Raw genomic sequence first — 19,511 nt, 5'->3', positions numbered from 1 at the left:
GCTCAGATAATATCCGAAGAAACATCGGCCACACTGAAATTGACAAAGAGACTTTTCAAGATGTTTTCTCATCTCTTGCAGGCGATGTATACTTGAAGATGGATAGTGATTTAACTTGTTAAAATGCTCAACAAATGGAGAAGACGTCTCGGAAAGTAGAGTTACACATACGTGTTTTATAGTTTTGTGTATTTGAAGGGAAATGTGCAACATTTTACAACAGAGTGACGTCTAATGGAGTGACTGAAGGAAATATTCCTGAATAAACGATCCCAGCCGGACCCGCCGACCAACCCATGGACTAAATTAGTGCCCCAACCACGTGTTTCATCTTACGAAAGACGCACTGCTCAACTATGTCACGCACAGCTGGCCACTGGTTATCTACTGTCAGATCAGCGAGGCTGGCTACATTTATATACAATTGTAACAATCGTGAATCGTTGGTGGGTATTTTTCGGTGTGGATCTTGAAAAGCATGAGCCAGTATATAAACCAATGGCCCAATGTCCTACCTGCGGTGTCGTTACCAGCACAGCACCGTCCACATTGGTACAGCTGAGGTACTGCACAATGGACAGGTGTTCGTCTGAGGTCCCTGGGGGCGTGTCCACTATGAGGTAGTCCGTGTCACCCCAGTCTACATCTCGTAAGAACTGCTTGATGAGACCTATAATAATGATGAGGGGCTGACAATATATTAAAGAGGTTGTGGAATGCTCGAAGACATTACCGTCATTTTTCGGGTATATGTAGCCTAAGGTGTGATGAAATAAAAACGACTATTGTGTCTGTCATGAAATGAGTACAAAAGGTACTTTTGAGAGCTGTTTTTCAGGTCCAGTTTCGACCCGAACGTGCAACTGTGTAAAAGTCGTCGTTGCGGGCAGCAAACAAAACACAGTAAATCGTGACGTAATAAACAGGACTCGTGTATGCTACTGTGCATCGGGAGTCCTGTTTATTACGTCACGATTTACTGTGTTTTGTTTGCTGCCCGCAACGACGACATTTACCCAGTTGCACGTTCGGGTCGAAACTGGACCTGAAAAACAGCTCTCAAAAGTACCTTTTGTACTCATTTCATGACAGACACAATAGTCGTTTTTATTTCATCACACCTTAGGCTACATATACCCGAAAAATGACGGAAATGTCTTCGAGCATTCCACATCCTCTTTAAGCCAATCAAAAATATAAAAGTTGCAGGTAAGCATATATCCACAATAGGCCCATCAGATTCTTCCTGCAATGAAGTTATCATTGTTGACAACCTGTAATTTCATAATATGAAGAATCCAGGAAGGTGATCAGAATCCTGCAACTTAGGCCAAAAACAAAAAATATTCGGTCTCTGGTCAGACCAAAGTTCCGGAATTGACGCGGCCACGCGGCTTTTTTTTTTTCTTTTCGCTTTTTTTTTTTTTTCTTCACGCTTGGATTGTACAGACAAGGTGGGGTACTATTTTGCTTTTTTGGTGTCCTCATGTACGTTGGTGTCCTCCATCATTTGCCTTGGTGCTTTCGATCATTTGCCTTGGTGCAATTTCCCATTCCTTGGTGCTCTTTGCTAAAAAGAAAATGAGGAGGTGCGGAAATAGAGGGCGCCGTTGGAGCTACCGCGGAACATTTTGGAAAAAAAAAAGATCGACGCGCATGATTAAAATCAACGCTCGCGCTGACCAGAGACCGACTTATTTTTTTTTTTGGCCTTATACCGGATACAATGGGCCCGCTATGGACTTTTGCGCGACCTATCCCAGATGAGATGAGATTTATTGGAATAAGATTCTCTATTTGGGAAGTACTTTTTTCCAACTTTCACTCGGGAGGCAACATACTGAGTATACAGTCTGTATACGTCGGTCTAGGGCAAAACCTTTGAGTGGTAAGACGATGTCACACACTGAACCAACGAATTATATCAACCATAAGAGATGCGACAGGGTCTGCTTGAAAAAAACGGAACCTGGTCTGCTTGAAAAAAAAACGGAACTGCTGCTTGAAAAAAACGGAACTTTTTTGTGTGAAAAAGCCACTCCGTGTCCGACACAAAGTCCCCGTTGTCATCTTTATCTTGTAGTCAAGCCAAGTTCTGTTTATTTTTTAATTTTGCTTCTATAGCCTTTAAAGCTGTCGGTTCGTTCAATCACTTTGACTTTTTCCCATATTCGTAATATTTATTCTGCCTACCCGAATTTCCAACGTAATATTCGACGCGAAACATGCATGATTCCACAACACTGCTGTCGGTGTACATGATCCTTGCACTACGCGATGCGCTCAACGAAAACATGGTTGGTACCCAGCGTTTTTTGTATTTACATATATCACTGCGATCGGAAACCACCAATAGCTGAAATGATAGACTTGATTTCCAGGCTTAATGCATGCCCGCACGCGGTGAAGCACGAGCGAGGCGCCGTTGCATACTGCGGGCAAGTACGTTGGCCGCTTGTATCGCATGCAGGCTCGGCAACAACATTCACAAAGACCGTTTTTAAGACTACTTCAACGAACAACGTTGTGCCATGCGTGCGCCTAAATGTACTAAATCGAGGTAAAAATCAACGCATTTTCACAGTTTTTCTTCTCTTTTTCTGGTTAATTTGACGGCCGGAAAAAACGGAATTTTGTGCGATTTTTTTTAAAAAACGGAATTCCGGTTAACACCGGAAAAGTGGCATCTCTGAATCACGCGCGCGTGTGTGTCGTGTCAACGCTTGTGCGCATCCATTCACGGCTTTGCCGAATTAAAAATGAACAGAAATTTCCAAAGATGCGTCTTTAAATGCATCGTTGGAAATGACCTTTTAATGTTTTCTTCAAAATGACAGCATGCCAGAAGGAATAATTTCACAGGGAGTTTATTGCCATTACTATCTTTTAAAAACCGAGTAAGCTTTTCAATAATACTTTGGTCAGTTACTTTTTTATAGCTGCAAATGATCTACTCTACCTTTAAACTGAATGTACCGAGCAGTGTTTCGTTGAGTCTATCACACAGACCAGTCACAAGGAACAGTGGATCAGCAATATAAACAAAGGAATGCCTTTGTCACAATTCACATAAATAGCTGGTGACTGGAATTGGGGCTGGAGGACTTGTGGGGACTTGCAGGCACTTGTGACAGACTCGACTAACAACACTGGTACCGAGTGATACAATAAATTACCGTTTTTCTTGGGACCTCTCCAAATGACTGCATCGTCCGGGCTACTCAACAGGAAACCAACCGACATCACACTCAGGTTGTCTTCCACATACTGAGAACAATGGAGAAAAAAATTGAGAACAATTGTTTTAAAATGCATCAGCATCTCGGACAAAAATTAAACATTGTACATTAAGTAAGAATAACCAATAAAAAAGCACATCCAAGACGATTTATGTCCTATTTGTACTTCACAAGAATCAAAGAAAAATGTTGACTCCACGAAACATTCACTCCAAAATTGGAAATGCGTTCACATTTTGCAAAATAGCAATTTGAAAAGTTGACACAAGGTCACAAATTAGTGTTTGCTTTCCTTTTGCTCATTCAAAAAGGCAAAAAATTGTTTTTGAGATGTACAATTGGCCAAAAAAAGAAGAAGAAGAAAAAAATCCACAAGGAATACTTCGGTCAACTTTAAAACTGTATTCTCTGAAATGAATGGGGTTGTACTAGACGATGGTACGTAATCAGAAGTTAAGTAGGATTTTTTTTATGCTTTCATTGTTCTCCAGTATTTTCTTGGCAAGATCCATTCAACTTTGTGAACCCCACCTCCTTAATAATTCAACATACTGATTGGACTCTTCCTCAAACGGTCTGGGATGGGAATTTGAGGTCAAACCTTACCACAGGTGACCATCCAGACCCACTCTGATGAACCTGCTCCCCCACCAGGCCCATGACTCTAGGAATGGATGGGATTGTAATTTGAGGTCGGGCCTTACCACAGGTGACCATCCGGACCCGCTCTGATGAACCTGTTCCCCCTCCAGACCCATGACTCTAGGAATGGAAGGGATTGTAATTTGAGGTCAGGCCTTACCACAGGTGACCATCCAGACCCACTCTGATGAACCTGCTCCCCCACCAGGCCCATGACTCTAGGAATGGATGGGATTGTAATTTGAGGTCGGGCCTTACCACAGGTGACCATCCGGACCCGCTCTGATGAACCTGTTCCCCCTCCAGACCCATGACTCTAGGAATGGAAGGGATTGTAATTTGAGGTCAGGCCTTACCACAGGTGACCATCCAGACCCACTCTGATGAACCTGCTCCCCCTCCAGGCCCATGACTCTAGGAATGGAAGGGATTGTAATTTGAGGTCAGGCCTTACCACAGGTGACCATCCGGACCCGCTCTGATGAACCTGCTCCCCCTCCAGGCCCATGACTCTAGGAATGGAAGGGATTGCAATTTGAGGTCAGGCCTTACCACAGGTGACCATCCGGACCCGCTCTGATGAACCTGCTCCCCCTCCAGGCCCATGACTCTAGGAATGGAAGGGATTGTAATTTGAGGTCAGGCCTTACCACCGGTGACCATCCGGATCCACTCTGATGAACCTGCTCCCCCTCCAGGCCCATGACTCTAGGAATGGAAGGGATTGTAATTTGAGGTCAGGCCTTACCACAGGTGACCATCCTGACCCACTCTGATGAACCTGCTCCCCCTCCAGGCCCATGACTCTAGAAATGGAAGGGATTGTAATTTGAGGTCAGGCCTTAACACAGGTGACCATCCAGATCCACTCTGATGAACCTGCTCCCCCTCCAAGCCCATGACTCTAGAAATGGAAGGGATTGTAATTTGAGGTCAGGCCTTACCACAGGTGACCATCCTGACCGGCTCTGATGAACCTGCTCCCCCTCCAGGCCCATGACTCTAGAAATGGAAGGGATTGTAATTTGAGGTCAGGCCTTACCACAGGTGACCATCCGGACCCGCTCTGATGAACCTGCTCCCCCTCCAGGCCCATGACTCTAGGAATGGAAGGGATTGCAATTTGAGGTCAGGCCTTACCACAGGTGACCATCCAGACCCACTCTGATGAACCTGCTCCCCTTCCAAGCCCATGACTCTAGGAATGGAAGGGATTGTAATTTGAGGTCAGGCCTTACCACAGGTGACCATCCTGACCTGATCTGTTGAACCTGCTTCCCCTTCCAGGCCCATGACTCTAGGAATGGAAGGGATGGTAATTTGAGGTCAGGCCTTACCACAGGTGACCATCCTGACCCGCTCTGATGAACCTGCTCCCCCTCCAGGCCCATGACTCTAGGAATGGAAGGGATTGTAATTTGAGGTCAGGCCTTACCACAGGTGACCATCCTGACCCACTCTGATGAACCTGCTCCCCCTCCAGGCCCATGACTCTAGGAATGGAAGGGATTGTAATTTGAGGTCAGGCCTTACCACAGGTGACCATCCTGACCCGCTCTGATGAACCTGCTCCCCCTCCAGGCGCATGACTCTAGGAATGGAAGGGATTGTAATTTGAGGTCAGGCCTTACCACAGGTGACCATCCAGACCCACTCTGATGAACCTGCTCCCCTTCCAGGCCCATGACTCTAGGAATGGAAGGGATTGTAATTTGAGGTCAGGCCTTACCACAGGTGACCATCCTGACCCGCTCTGATGAACCTGCTCCCCCTCCCAACCCATGACTCTAGGAATGGAAGGGATTGTAATTTGAGGTCAGGCCTTACCACAGGTGACCATCCTGACCCACTCTGATGAACCTGCTCCCCCTCCGGGCCCATGACTCTAGGAATGGCAGGGATTGTAATTTGAGGTCAGGCCTTACCACGGGTGACCATTCCGACCCACTCTGATGAACCTGCTCCCCTTCCAAGCCCATGAGTCTAGGAATGGAAGGGATTGTAATTTGAGGTCAGGCCTTACCACAGCTGACCATCCTGACCTGATCTGTTGAACCTGCTTCCCCTTCCAGGCCCATGACTCTAGGAATGGAAGGGATTGTAATTTGAGGTCAGGCCTTACCACAGGTGACCATCCGGACCCGCTCTGATGAACCTGCTCCCCCTCCAGGCCCATGACTCTAGGAATGGAAGGGATTGTAATTTGAGGTCAGGCCTTACCACAGGTGACCATCCTGACCCACTCTGATGAACCTGCTCCCCTTCCAAGCCCATGACTCTAGGAATGGAAGGGATTGTAATTTGAGGTCAGGCCTTACCACAGGTGACCATCCAGACCCACTCTGATGAACCTGCTCCCCCTCCAGGCCCATGACTCTAGGAATGGAAGGGATTGTAATTTGAGGTCAGGCCTTACCACGGGTGACCATCCAGACCCACTCTGATGAACCTGCTCCCCCTCCGGACCCATGACTCTAGGAATGGCAGGGATTGTAATTTGAGGTCAGGCCTTACCACAGGTGACCATCCTGACCCGCTCTGATGAACCTGCTCCCCCTCCAGGCCCATGACTCTAGAAATGGAAGGGATTGTAATTTGAGGTCAGGCCTTACCACAGGTGACCATCCAGACCCACTCCAATGAACCTGCTCCCCCTCCAGGCCCATGACTCTAGGAATGGAAGGGATTGTAATTTGAGGTCAAACCTTACCACAGGTGACCATCTGGACCCACTCTGATGAACCTGCTCCCCCTCCAGGCCCATGACTCTAGGAATGGAAGGGATTGTAATTTGAGGTCAGGCCTTACCACAGGTGACCATCCGGACCCGCTCTGATGAACCTGCTCCCCCTCCAAGCCCATGACTCTAGGAATGGATGGACCACAGATGTCAATGTCCAACACTGCTACCTGTCAATTGAAATAAAGCAAGACATAAGTACAAAAAAAGTAAGTAAAGTCTGTCAAGAGCCAATGTGGCCCATCAGGCCGGCATTTATCTCATGTTTACCATTTCTGTTAACCCTGGATGGGATGCTAGTCCATCGCAGGTTACTCCCCAGCTAATGCCGGTACCCATTTATACTCCTGGGTGAAGAGAGGCAAAATGGGGATGAAGTGGCTTGCCCAAGGACACAACATATGGCCCGCGACTGTATTCTAACCCCTGACCCTGTGATCGTGAGTCACGAGCCCTAACCACTAGTCCAACTCCCCCACGCAATACGACAAGGAAAGCCTAGAGCGGGCAAAAGTCTATTCTGAAAGGCTCTGCACAGGAAACTTTTTTCTATGAATCTTATGTCAAATATGGGCCAGATTTAGCCCACTTACATGGAGTATTCCTGTAAAATTGCACTGCCGGGTTTCTTCATCAGCCGAAAACCAGGCCAAGCCACAAGTGACAGTCGGTCAATCAGTCTGTCGGTCAGTCGGGGAGTCAGTCTGTCTGTCTGTCGGGGAGCCATTCAGTCACTGAGTCAAGTCGGTCAGTCAGTCAGGTAGAAAGAGGACTACAAGTCGAGTCTCGTTAACAAAAAATCAACCGGACTATGCCAAATTGCTGTTACATCAGACATCTGTATTAAGAGTATCGGTCTTGTTACCCCGGAATCTCAGGAATTCTTTTGAGATATCTACGGAGGCATGTGTTAAAGTAACAGTCTAGAGTGTGTATGGGTTATAGGGACAAGGAGGGGGTTACCCTCTGCCAAAAAGCGTGCAGGGTATGAGTAGTGACGGGATGCCAAACATTCAACTCTTGATTTGAACAGAATGTCAAAATAGTTATAATCCCCCTCTTCCTCCCCCCCCCCCTTCCCCCCTTCCCCCCCCCCCCCACCACCCTTCCAAAAAGGTCACACACCTGTGTATTTTCATCTCTGGCTAGACCCCTGGCGAGATGGGCTGTGAAGGTGCTTTTACCCACTCCGCCTTTGCCTGACAGTACAAGGATCTTGTGTTTGACAGAAGACATACGCTCTTTTATCTCCTCAACAGCTGCAAGGAAACATCAGAAATTGGCAAACCATCAAGAGCAAGCGTAGCGGAACGTCGCTATAACGAACATCGCAGGATCCACATCAATTGTTCGTAATAGTGAACGTTCAGTATACCGATTTGAAGCCAATACTTACTAACTTGTGGTTTTCACACATTAGTGGCGGCCTCTTTTGACTATTGTTACCCTGGTATTTACTCAAAGATGACTTTGAACACGTGCGACTACTGAATCATGAAATTACACGGGGGGCTTTCCCATTCTATTCCTTGGGATAATTACAGCCACTTGTCGCTCTTCTGTTGACATTCTCCAACAACAATGTTCGGTACGTTTTGTACTCAAAAATTGGGAGCCAAGGATGATGTTCGGTATAGCCGAATGTTCGGTTTAGCGGTGTTCGGTACACCTACGTTCCATTGTATGTGCATTTGACGCAGATGTTGCACACATATAAATGTTAACTCTTGGTCATCAGTTGAACAGAACCACATGAAAGGTCGAAAGAATACACCAAATGGATGTTTAGGTGAGCAAAAAACTCCGGCCAGCATGAATTTGCAATTTTACAAAATTATGTTGTATTAATGCAGAAACACTAAAATAGAAAAAAAAAGGGATTGCGGGGGGGGGGGGGTAAAAAATGAAACAAAAGTTGGAAAGTTAATAGGGAGAAAAAAGGAACAAATCTGTTAAAATTAGGCCATTCAACATTGATTTTTAGGTTTTCATCCCCTCCCACCTCAATTTTCACTCCCGCCCTGATTTTGTTTGTATCTATTATATTTTTTTCTGGAAGTGTGTTTTTTTTTTCTCAAAAAAGTGTCTACTCCGGACAAGTTTCTCACCAAATCCACAGGCATGATCGCATTGATTTGCACGCAAATATTATGCACGACATACTGAGGTGTTATGCATGCCACAGCGAGGCGTTGTGATATTGATACCACAGCGCTCTAGGCACCATACAGTCAGCGCGTGTTGTAGAGTACTCGTGGAACTGTACAACAGTTCATCTGGCTGGCAAGGGAAGGCCAATTGTTGCGTTGTTTGTTTTGAACCCTGCATCATGCCTTTCGTAAATCGCCAAGATTGCATGTGGAGTGAAGGTTTTCAAGCCCTGGTTTGGGATTAATGCCCCACGGACGCTTTCCGTGAATGAACTGTACAACAGCTTTGCCGCAGGAATTTATAAAAATATAAAACATCAATAATAATTATGCATAAATACCTAAGACAGTTTACGCATTCCTATTGGTCGAGGGCCCGTCACGTGGCCGGTCTTAAACGGATGATAAAGACATGGCTAGCTGGTCTGAAACACTTTTCCAGTGTCGCATGAAATTTGGACTCCCATGAAATCCGGTGCCTTTTACCGTTTCATTGGTTGAACGTTCACATTTCTCATGTATGCATGCGCAACGTACTACCAGTGAATCAGTATTTCATATTTCATTCACACTACACTAGTCCAGCTGCGTTTAGCGCGACATCGTGCAGTACGTGCGAGGCGCACGCATATGTCCTTATAAGGTAACGAGTTGTGGAGGGGCATTCCATATTATAGTCAGAGGGGTGTTTCGTAAAACATGAAGTAAAATTGTTGAACAAAATGGTTGGTAACGTCTACTTTTTGACTTCATTTGATATTTGGAACGAAGAGATTTGGTTTTTTGACCGAAAAAGGCATCTATGAATGGGAATAAATATGTGTTCGGTCGGTATTAAACACTCTGTGTCAGAACGGTGCGAGTCTGGATGGGTGATAATTACCCTTGGCTTTGCCTTGGGGTAATTATCACTCATCCAGACTCCCACCGGTCTTAAACAGAGTGTTATAATACCTCCCAAACACACATTTATTCCCTTAACAATTATTGTGCTTATATAGCGCTTTCCATCATATCAACAATCTCAAAGCGCTTTATAATTATTACCCCGTTCATCAGGCCATGGGACCACGCGGCAGCCGATATCAGCGCTCAATCGGTCCTTGACCCTCACAGGTACCCATTTAAATACTCCCGGGTGGAGAGAGGCAATTGTAGTAAAGTGTCTTGCCCAAGGGCACAAACACCATGTTCCTGGCAGGGTTCGAACCCATGCACCTTCGTACAAGAGTCAAACACCGTAGCCACTGGACCACGGCATTCTATAAATTCCCCTCCCAACCAATCAATGCTGACTGGCCTTAGGGACAGTACAAACCACAGCCATCTGTGGACGGAAAAAAAACAGAAGTTACCAGGATCTGGTGCTTGGGGCAACCCACTGGCGCATATATTCTGATTAGGGCAGCCTTGGCATGCTGAGACCTTGCCGGCTGACTCGCTCTGTGTTCCTGGGCAATCTGCAAAAATGCAAAACACATACAAGGAAAGGCGAAAGAAACTCCGATTTACAGAGGTGAATAGCAGAAAAACATCAGTAGTGAGTTCCTGAAAGCTTCCCCCAAATTAATAATATTTTGAACTTCTTTTTAAAGCTATAGTCCATCATTTGCAGCTATCCGAAAAGTAACTGGCATAATTATTGTTGAAAAACATACTTGGTTGAAAGATAGTAAGGGGACTAAACTCCCTGTGAAATTATTCTTTCTGGCAAGCTGTCATTTGAAGTAATCAACGAAAGAGGGCCTTTCCAATGGTGCTTCTTAAGACGCACCGTAGGAAAATTTAAATTAGTAGTTTGTTTTGTTATTCTGCGAAGCGCGCGCAAGCATTGGCACGACGCACACGCACTCCCGGTTGCTATAATTTGTCGGATCAATGCGCGACATCGCGTAGCTGCAATCGGCTCAGTGAGAACGTGTCTCGGACGCTGAATTCTGGCGCAATTCAAAACATTATTCAGCAACTTTTGATTTGAAATTGAGATCCTAGAATGCTGTTTTTCTCGGAATACACAGCTGAAGCTGAGCTGAAACTTCATCAGAATAGTTGTTCAGTACCCTTCTTTGGATTTTGAGCACTTTTGTTGCTCCAAACGAACAAAATGCACAAATTAGAAATGATGGACTATATCTTCAAAAGAGCCAATCTATTCCAATCTCTGCTCAGGCTTTCCAAATCACAATTAAGTTCAATATGGTGCATCCAATAAAGCCGTTGAATAAAGCTGTTGAAAATTGCATAACGGCTGCTGTGGGCATGGTGCAGGGGCTTTATAGCCTTAGGCACTTCATTGGCAGATCCAGGGGGTGGGGGGTGCCAATGTGGGCCATGACGAAAAAAATGTAGTATCCAGACAAAAAAAGTGGCATAACGTTGCAACATTCTTTCGGCCATGCCGCCCCCCCCCTAAAAAAATCTCTTTATTTTCAGGAAATCAACCGCCCTAAATCCTCCAAAATCCTTTTTGCAAATTGGAGGAATTTGCAGGATTGAGATGGCCAAAGTGCGTTGCTGATTTCGGAGTACGCACTGTGTCAAGGTCTTGGGCCGGACCTTGTGTTGTTTATGCTCAGCCGTGCATAAATTTAGTCCTTGATTATACTCGACATTCTGCACTGCTCCAGGATCATATGTCACTGCCTCTGCCTCATCCTATTGAAAGTCATAGCCGGAGGATTTTGCAGGATTCAGGCAGTGGTCACCCCTCCATGGACCATATTCAAGAAATAATGGAGGAATTTGCAGGATTGAGGCTATATGCTATTTTTCCATGAGGCCAATCGGAGGATTTTGCAGGATTGAGGCTACATCCTAGCAGAAAGGCCTGGGGAGTTAGGGTTTTAAACACTCCATATCTCCCTTGCAAGGTCAAGCCATCAGCTACACATCTAGCTTGAGTAACTCCAGCTCCAATGCTCATCAGAAATTCGACATTTTATATGTCAAATTTCTGATGATCGAGCATTGGAGCTGGAGTTACTCAAGCTAACAGTACTAGCTTGAGTAACCCTAGCTTGAGTAACCCTAGCTTGAGTAACTCCAGCTCTAATGCTTATCGCATTAGATAAGCATTAGAGCTGGAGTTACTTAAAGGGAATATACATCATTTGCTTTTGCTGTAATTTTCAGAAATGGATGGAATTGGGGGGTTGGAAATATAAAGCAAATATAGTTACACTGACTTTTTGGAGGTTTTGGGTTCGAAAATGCTATAAAAAACAAGAAAAACGATAATTTTCCTGTAGTCTGGTTCCCTGACTCCATATAAGAAGAAACAGAGCAGTTTACATACATTGGGGAATTGTAAGGTCAGGGAACCAGTCTAGCTGGCTCGTACCCGTTCATAGATTTGTAATCGATTGCAAACAAGTGCAATGGTCAATTGGGGCCAGTATTTGAAAAAAAGCCAGTTGTTTCCAACGCTGATCGGCCGATCAGCGTTGGAAATTGATACAAAAATACCACTTTTCTTGAAAATGACAGTATACCAGGTGCCATAATTTTACAGGATGCTTTAGACTGTCATTTACCAACATCCTATTAAGGTATTTCGTAAAAACTTGGTAATTTTATTTTTCGATGTTTGCAAATGTTGTATATTCCCTTTAAGTAACTCCAGCTCCAATTAAATTGGAAAAAATGTTGCAACCTGACGCCACTTTTTTTCTGCATATATCATCTCAATGAAGGTCAGAAATGAAAAGACATGAATCTGGGACTGAGAAACATTTCCAATTTTGTTAAGAAATATAACTTAAAATGTTTTCTTGACTCTCCATTGACTTTGTACACAACCAACAACCGCTGAAGTGGCGTCAGGTTGCAATGTTCATTTTTCCCATCAATTATCATTTTTAATAATAATAATAGTAGAAATAGCACACAATGCTGTATACTTAATCCCCTTCCCCTGTTTGTGAAAAAAACTCAAGCCCGGCCCCGTTGGCCCCCTGAAAATTTGGTTCTGGATCCGCCCTTGTCATGCTTGTTTATCAACACAAAGTCAACAGTCATGACAGTGAGATCAGATTGCACGCTTGAAAAGTTGCCATTTGCCAACCCAAGTTTCGGTGGTCGAGGTACAGAGCAAAAATCAAAATATTCTTGATTATTAAAGTAACACTTAATGCATACTAATCTACGCCATCAAGATCAGCAGTTTAATTTTCTTAATCTCCTTTCTTCACAAAATTAAAAGTGAAATCTAGCCCTACGTACGTTCAGGTGCATTTTCCGGTACGTCGGCCATTTTGCATTTGCAGGAAAGGTGTAGTGCGCCCTCGTGTGACAAAAAAAGAGAGGGTTTTTTTTTAGGGGGGGTACCGTCAAAAGTTCGGGAAAAAATGTTCGCATGCAGCCACCTTTTTTTCATATGAAGCCCGTATGAAGCCCGGGAAGGGACAGGGTGGATTTTTGTTTTGGCATTTGCTAATTCGTTCGCACGAATTCCTAATTTGTTCGCACGAATTCCTAATTCGTTCGCACGAATTACTATTTCGTTCGCACGAATTGCTATTTAACGCAATGGTATTGCAAAATAACGCAATGGTATTGCGAAATATTGAACGCATTCCATTTGAAGATAGAAAAACTAAACATTTGGATTGAAAATTCCAACAAAGTGTATATGAAATTGCTTTCTTTCTGTACATAAAAAATGTACAAACTTTCCACTGTAACTTTTCGTAAATAAACAGATAATGCAATAACCTAACAATAGCTCAAGCATTAAAATTCAATAATGCAGTAATCCTGCAAAGCCCTCTCCTTTGGCTTCTCCATATCGATAACTTCACACCAATTATTTTTCAAAATCATCGAGGCTGGTCTCTGCCCTCTCCTCGGAATCTCATCTCAAAATCTGCTCCATTCCAAACTCGTCTTGCTTATAAACCCCGGGAGAAATATTTAAGCGAGGCCACATGGTCCAAGAATTCGGTATGCATTAAAATGACAAAATAAATATTCAACAAACAATCTATGCAAAGTATAAACACGCTACTCAATAAACCTTTTCACTGTGAAATAATAATTTATGCCCTAAAAGTTGTTTTGAGGCAAGAAGCGAAATCGGTCCATTACAAATGTACAGCGATACAAACAAACAGAAAAGGCCCTGAAATCGTCATGGGCATTACTTTCTGGCCAAAGTGGGCTTTTTGGGGGGTAAAAAAAAATCACAACTTAAAAAAATGCTTTCTTCCCGAGCGACTATGAGGGCGAAGGGAATCAGCAGGGCTCCTTTCAGCACGAGTGAAAATCAGTAACTGTGCACTTCGCGGTACCATCCACCAAATAACGGGACGAATCGCGCTGCTGAATCGCGCCGGGCTGAACCGCCGGCTGAATCACGGGCTGCGCCGGCACAAACGATGTCGATGTCACCGAGCACGAACCGTCACGTTGACCGGGCACAGGGCGTACAGGCCCGGTGGGTGTCACGCGAAAAATCACGCTGCGCTATATCGGTCATCATTATAAAAAATAAAGCAATAAACAAAACAAAGCCCATACAATTAAAAAAGAATTTCAAAAATATATTCCAAAGTTAATTGTCATATTGTATCTTTCGATAGTGATTGACGACACTGTTGCAACTTTTTCCGCTGACCAATATATATATAGCGCAGCGTGTTTTTTCGTGTGGTTCACGCCGGGCCTGTACGCCCAGTGCCCGGTCAATGTGACTGTCCATGCACGGTGGTGACATCGTTTGTGGCCCGCAGCCCGTAATTCAGCCCGCGGTTCAGCCCGGCGCGATTCATCACCGCGTTCAGCCCGTAACTTGGAGATGGAACACCGAAGTGCACAGTTACTTATTGTCACTCGTGCGGAAAGGAGCCCTGCTGATTGCCTTCGCCCTCGTGTGCTCGGGACGAAGGCAATAATTTAAGTCTTCATTTTGTGCATCAAGACAAAAGCGAGAAATCCTTGGAGAAATTGCGAAAAAAACACCCTAATGTTTGTACTCCTGTACATTTTTGATGGACCTTTTTGCGCTTCTTGCCTCAAGACCATTTATGCGCATGCGCATCATTTATATTTATCATTTATAAGTAACAGGTCTATGACATCCCAACTGGAGCCGAACTCGCATTCTTAGACGGTTCAATAACTTTGACAAAAAATGTTTGGGCGTGGCAGCCCCCCAAAAATATAATTTTGTATTTCATCTGCTACATGTGTGTTTAGCAGAAACCACAAAAATCCCTGCCACGTAAGCTAAATTCGTGTTTGAAAAAAAATATCACCTTGTGACACGTGACCAGCGGTTTCATTGGATGATTCATTAAAACCAACAATTGTGTTGTCAGTCAGTCAGGAGCACAATAACGTTTTCAAATAACGAATTTATACCAAGGGGTAAATAAGCATTATTACTAAGTAGATGTACAGGGTTTATCATCCCCACCCCAAACTAGAATGAGTTAGTTCTTGAAAGTTACGAACTTGGGCATTGTCAGTAAGGTTGGATCACCGCAATTGTGCCTACGCCGTCATTTATGACTAAGAATCATTTATTTCAGAACAAAGACTAAAATTATATATTTTCGTTGTTCCGATTCATTGGTAAAATGAGTTGTCAAGTGTCGTCGTGTTGACGTCATCATAGGTTAGGCGACACCATCCTAAAGATCAATTTCTCAAAGTCGTATATCTACAGAACCACAAGCCGCATTGGCTTACAACTTTGTTGGTGAATAGTCGGGCACGAGTTCAAAATGAACAGTGGAGAGACGTCATGGTGACGTCTTCAAGTGATTTTAAACGGATTTCCAATCTTTTTATAATTGTTATGAGTTTAAACAAATAAAGAAAAATACTTTGGAGGCCCGAATCAGACAAAGGAAACATATTTGGTGACCAAAAAGAAGATCCGACTAAAAATAAGCAAAAAAGAATCGCAATTGCCAACCCGGGAATCGCACTCCGGACCGTTCGTATGCCAAGCGAGAGTCTTAACCACAAGCCAACGCAGCTTGCACGACCGCGCACACTGAAAAAAATGACGTCCCTAAAATGAACATGTACATCTTATCATTAATCAAGCCGCCCAAACATTCTTTACCCCCCAGATACCTGCGCGATATACATTAACTGTCAAAAATCCATGTGATAATTACAAATATGCTTACTTAAAAAAATTAAAAAACTATCAGGCCAAATTCTCCCGACTCTTTAGGTACGTGCGTGTTTCGTGCACACATCAAAGTAAAGTTATTTAAAAAGCCTGTCATTAGGCCAAAAAAAAAATTCGGTCTCTGGTCGGACCAAAGTTCCGGAATTGACGCGGCCACGTGGCTTTTTTTTTTTTTCGCTTTTTTTTTTTTTCTTCAAGCTTGGATTGTACAGACAAGGTGGGGTACTATTTTGCTTTGTTGGTGTCCTCATGTACATTGGTGTCCTCCATAATTTGCCTTGGTGCTTTCGATTATTTGCTTTGGTGCAATTTCCCATTCCTTGGTGCTCTTTGGTAAAAAAAAATGAGGAGGTGCGGAAATAGAGGGCGCTGTTGGAGCTAGCGCGGAACATTTTGGGGGAAAAAAAAATCGACGCGCATGATTAAAATCGACGCGCGCGCTGACCAGAGACCGACTTAATTTTTTATTTTGGCCTTATGTTCAATTCTTAGACGTTTATTGGCCACTTTCGGGAATGAAATATCAATCCAGAAATGATCACCTCTACAAGTAGTCCAATATCCCATCGCCGTTAAAAAAAAACCCTGTATTCCTACGCCCCAAGTAGCTCAGTTTAAGGGTCCGATTCTTTCACAACGGTAGGCCTACGACATCACACAACGCACGGCAGCCAACCTTCTGTTTCTTAAACCCTCCAATTGTTGGCCTTCGAAATGCTCAAATAACAGAAAACTTCATTTTTGTGAGTAAAAATAAAACCAACAAATCATCCGGAGCCACGAATCAAACGAAGACATAAGAGTTTTGTGACAGGAACGAAGATCCGACAGAAAAAGAAATAGATAAAGGAACACATAATCGTAACTGCAAACCCGACATTCGAACTTGGGACCTTTCGCATCACCTTCCTGTTCAATGCACCTTGAATTGAAGTATATAGACTCCAAGAACGATATTTTAAGGCATGTTCATACATTTTCGCGTGTGGTTTATATTTTGAGTTATTACAAAGACAATTTTGTGCAGGTGTTAAATCTTGCCGGTTGCGTCTCGGATGAAAAAAATAGAAATAAAATGATTCAATATAAATTTGAGTGGCCATATCATCTCAGCCCCTCCTGAGGGATCGCTGCCCACGTAGATAAAACAAATTGATAGGAAATTTGGAAGTAAATTGATTGAGGCGGCTTTTTCATCAATCAAAATTTTCAAACAAATGATAATAAATGCAGGTGTATTAGGTAACAACGATTTTGCAGATCACGCCATAGATAATGTTACACATGCAGCGCACACTGTACAAGAGTGATAATTGAGAACGCACGAAGCGTTCAGCAGCGACGCCGTTACGTAGTAAGGTTCATGTTTTTGACCCAGCTTGTCTTTGAATTCTGCTCATTCGGATTTGAGATCGTTTGTACATGAGCACGTCTGGACCTTAGCTAGTATAAACTTCAGGTCATTGGGACTTCAACTCGGACTTGAGCTCGTTTGTACCTGATTGAGCACGCCTAGACTTTAGCTAGTAAACTTGAGGTTATTCGGACTTCAACTCGGACTTCAGCTCGTTTGTACCTGATCGAGCACGCCTAGACTTTAGCTAGTAAACTAGAGGTCATTCGGACTTCAACTCGGACTTGAGCTCGTTTGTACCTGATCGAGCACGCCTTGACTTTAGCTAGTAAACTCGAGGTCATTCGGACTTCAACTCGGACTTGAGCTTGTCTGTACCTGAGCACGCCTTGACTTTAGCTCGTTAAACTCGAGGTCATTCGGACTCATCCAGACCCGGTGAGGTCTTTTGGAGTTCGTTTGTCGGGACATCTGAGATTTTGAGGAAGGCTTGGTCATATCATCCCCATTTTGAAAGGTAGGCCTTCGTTTTAACATTTCATACTTATTCATAGCTAAGTGCAGGTTATCACGTTGACAATAACGAATATTAAACTTTTATCCAGCATAACAACGAAAAACTGCAACCCTCATAAAAACTGGAGTTTATTTAGATTTTTGTCTTGCCCCCAAACAAATCCTCCCTGTCGGTATACTGGCATTATCGAGTCCGATTGGGAACGGGGCCATTCTACCCTGCAAGAACTGGATTATTGTCGGGCACCAAATAATTTGACCTCTGTAAAGTGATTGTTAGAAAACTAAACGTGGTCAGCGGTCTCAATCGATGTTTCATTCGATGTCACATCGGTTGGATAGGCCCACCCCGAAAGTTTGACCCTTGGTAGGCCTATATATTCACGCCTAATAGATGAACCGACCAACACTCAGAACAAAGCTAAGGCGAAACATTTCTTGATGTGATACAATATTTGTTCATATTTCAACGCAAATGTTTGTCTTTGTTTCCTCAACCAAATTCCTCAACCCTCATTCACAATTGATATAATATACATAATACTCCAACGACTGCGTGCCGGTGTTTCTTGATCTAGCGATCTTGGGGTAGCTTCCTGGTCCCGTGACTAGTAGTGCTTGTGACGGTCCGTAGGTCCGCAAATGCAGGGCAATTTCTTAAAAATTTTACAAATGGTTTTTAAATTTAAAAAGTCAATCTCTATTTGATGTGCCACTAAAGGGCGCCCTTTCCAGTGATATCGCCATCATTTTCTTCTTGGTGTTTGGCATTTCCCACTGAACACTCAATTTCACAAATTACTTGCCTGTTCTAAAATGCTTCCATTTTCGAGTTAATTTCAATTTTCATTGCACTTCCAATAACACCCGAAGTGAAGGTCAAGCGGTTTTGTGCCCGGGAAGAAAATGCTGCTGAAGGCACCGTCTACCACCTCGCGACAAACGATAACGACACTCAGATTCAGTTTGTAAGAGAGAGTTAAAAGCATTTGGTCTAAGTCTGCCCTTAAATCGCTTGTAATTTGATATCTGATGACGTCATGATGACGTCACAAAATCCATCACATCTTCGAACCCATGTCCAAGTTCTACCAGGTTTTATTATGACCACGTCAACCGTTCGGAAGAAATCTTGGTTGTTTTGACTGAGGCTCATTTCTGTATTTTTAATTCAACTTACTTTGACTTTTCGGTCATACCAAAAACTGTTTAGGAGGAGAAAACCTGCCGAATATAGACTTTTTACTGATCAATTCATAATAATGCACGCATGCGCATCAATGGGCCTGGCGACAAAAAGTGAAAGTAGGCCACTGTAATGTACATGGGTCAAATTGTTGTCATCTGCTCTCAATTTCGCCAGGATTTGTCATTTGTTTAATTTAGAAAAGGCCCTAAAATCGTCATAGGCATAACTTTCTGGTCTCAGTTCTGGTCTCATTGGTTTTTTTTTGGGGGGGGGGGCACTAAAAATATTCTTTAAAAATTGCTTTTGTCCCGTGCGCACAAGGGCGACTATCAGCAGGGTTCCTTTCCGCACCGGTGAGAAAAATAAACATGCTTGGAAGATTCCCGGTTCAACTACAAAACACTAGCGATCATCTTTTCAAATGTTGGGTTTTGAAATACCATCGAGAGTCAAAGGTAGTGATTGACGAGAATGTTGCTACTTTTTGCCGCTGACCGATATAGTGCAGCGTGATTTTCGCGTGGCAGGCGCCCGGGC

The 19,511-nt window shown here is 43.8% G+C and overlaps 1 protein-coding gene across 1 annotated transcript in view; it reads right to left on the bottom strand.

Annotated features, from left to right (window-relative positions):
• Positions 1 to 13,067, bottom strand: part of LOC119734413 (cytosolic Fe-S cluster assembly factor nubp1-A-like) — a 44,267-nt gene extending 31,200 nt beyond the window's left edge. The window contains exons 1-6 of the mRNA XM_038207911.1: positions 12,993 to 13,067; positions 10,127 to 10,231; positions 7,747 to 7,880; positions 6,690 to 6,791; positions 3,177 to 3,267; positions 516 to 670 (exon numbers count right to left, since the gene is read on the bottom strand). Of these exons, the coding sequence (XP_038063839.1) occupies positions 516 to 670; positions 3,177 to 3,267; positions 6,690 to 6,791; positions 7,747 to 7,880; positions 10,127 to 10,231; positions 12,993 to 13,023 (618 nt within the window). The 5' untranslated portion in view covers positions 13,024 to 13,067. The remainder of the gene's footprint in view (positions 1 to 515; positions 671 to 3,176; positions 3,268 to 6,689; positions 6,792 to 7,746; positions 7,881 to 10,126; positions 10,232 to 12,992) is intronic.
• Positions 13,068 to 19,511: the final 6,444 nt, after the last annotated feature.

This window comes from Patiria miniata, unplaced genomic scaffold, assembly GCF_015706575.1.
Source record: "Patiria miniata isolate m_02_andy unplaced genomic scaffold, ASM1570657v1 HiC_scaffold_27, whole genome shotgun sequence".
Lineage (NCBI taxonomy): Eukaryota > Metazoa > Echinodermata > Asteroidea > Valvatida > Asterinidae > Patiria > Patiria miniata.
The sequence above is the reverse complement of the archived record's forward strand: the minus strand, read 5'-3'. Positions and strand labels throughout refer to the sequence as shown.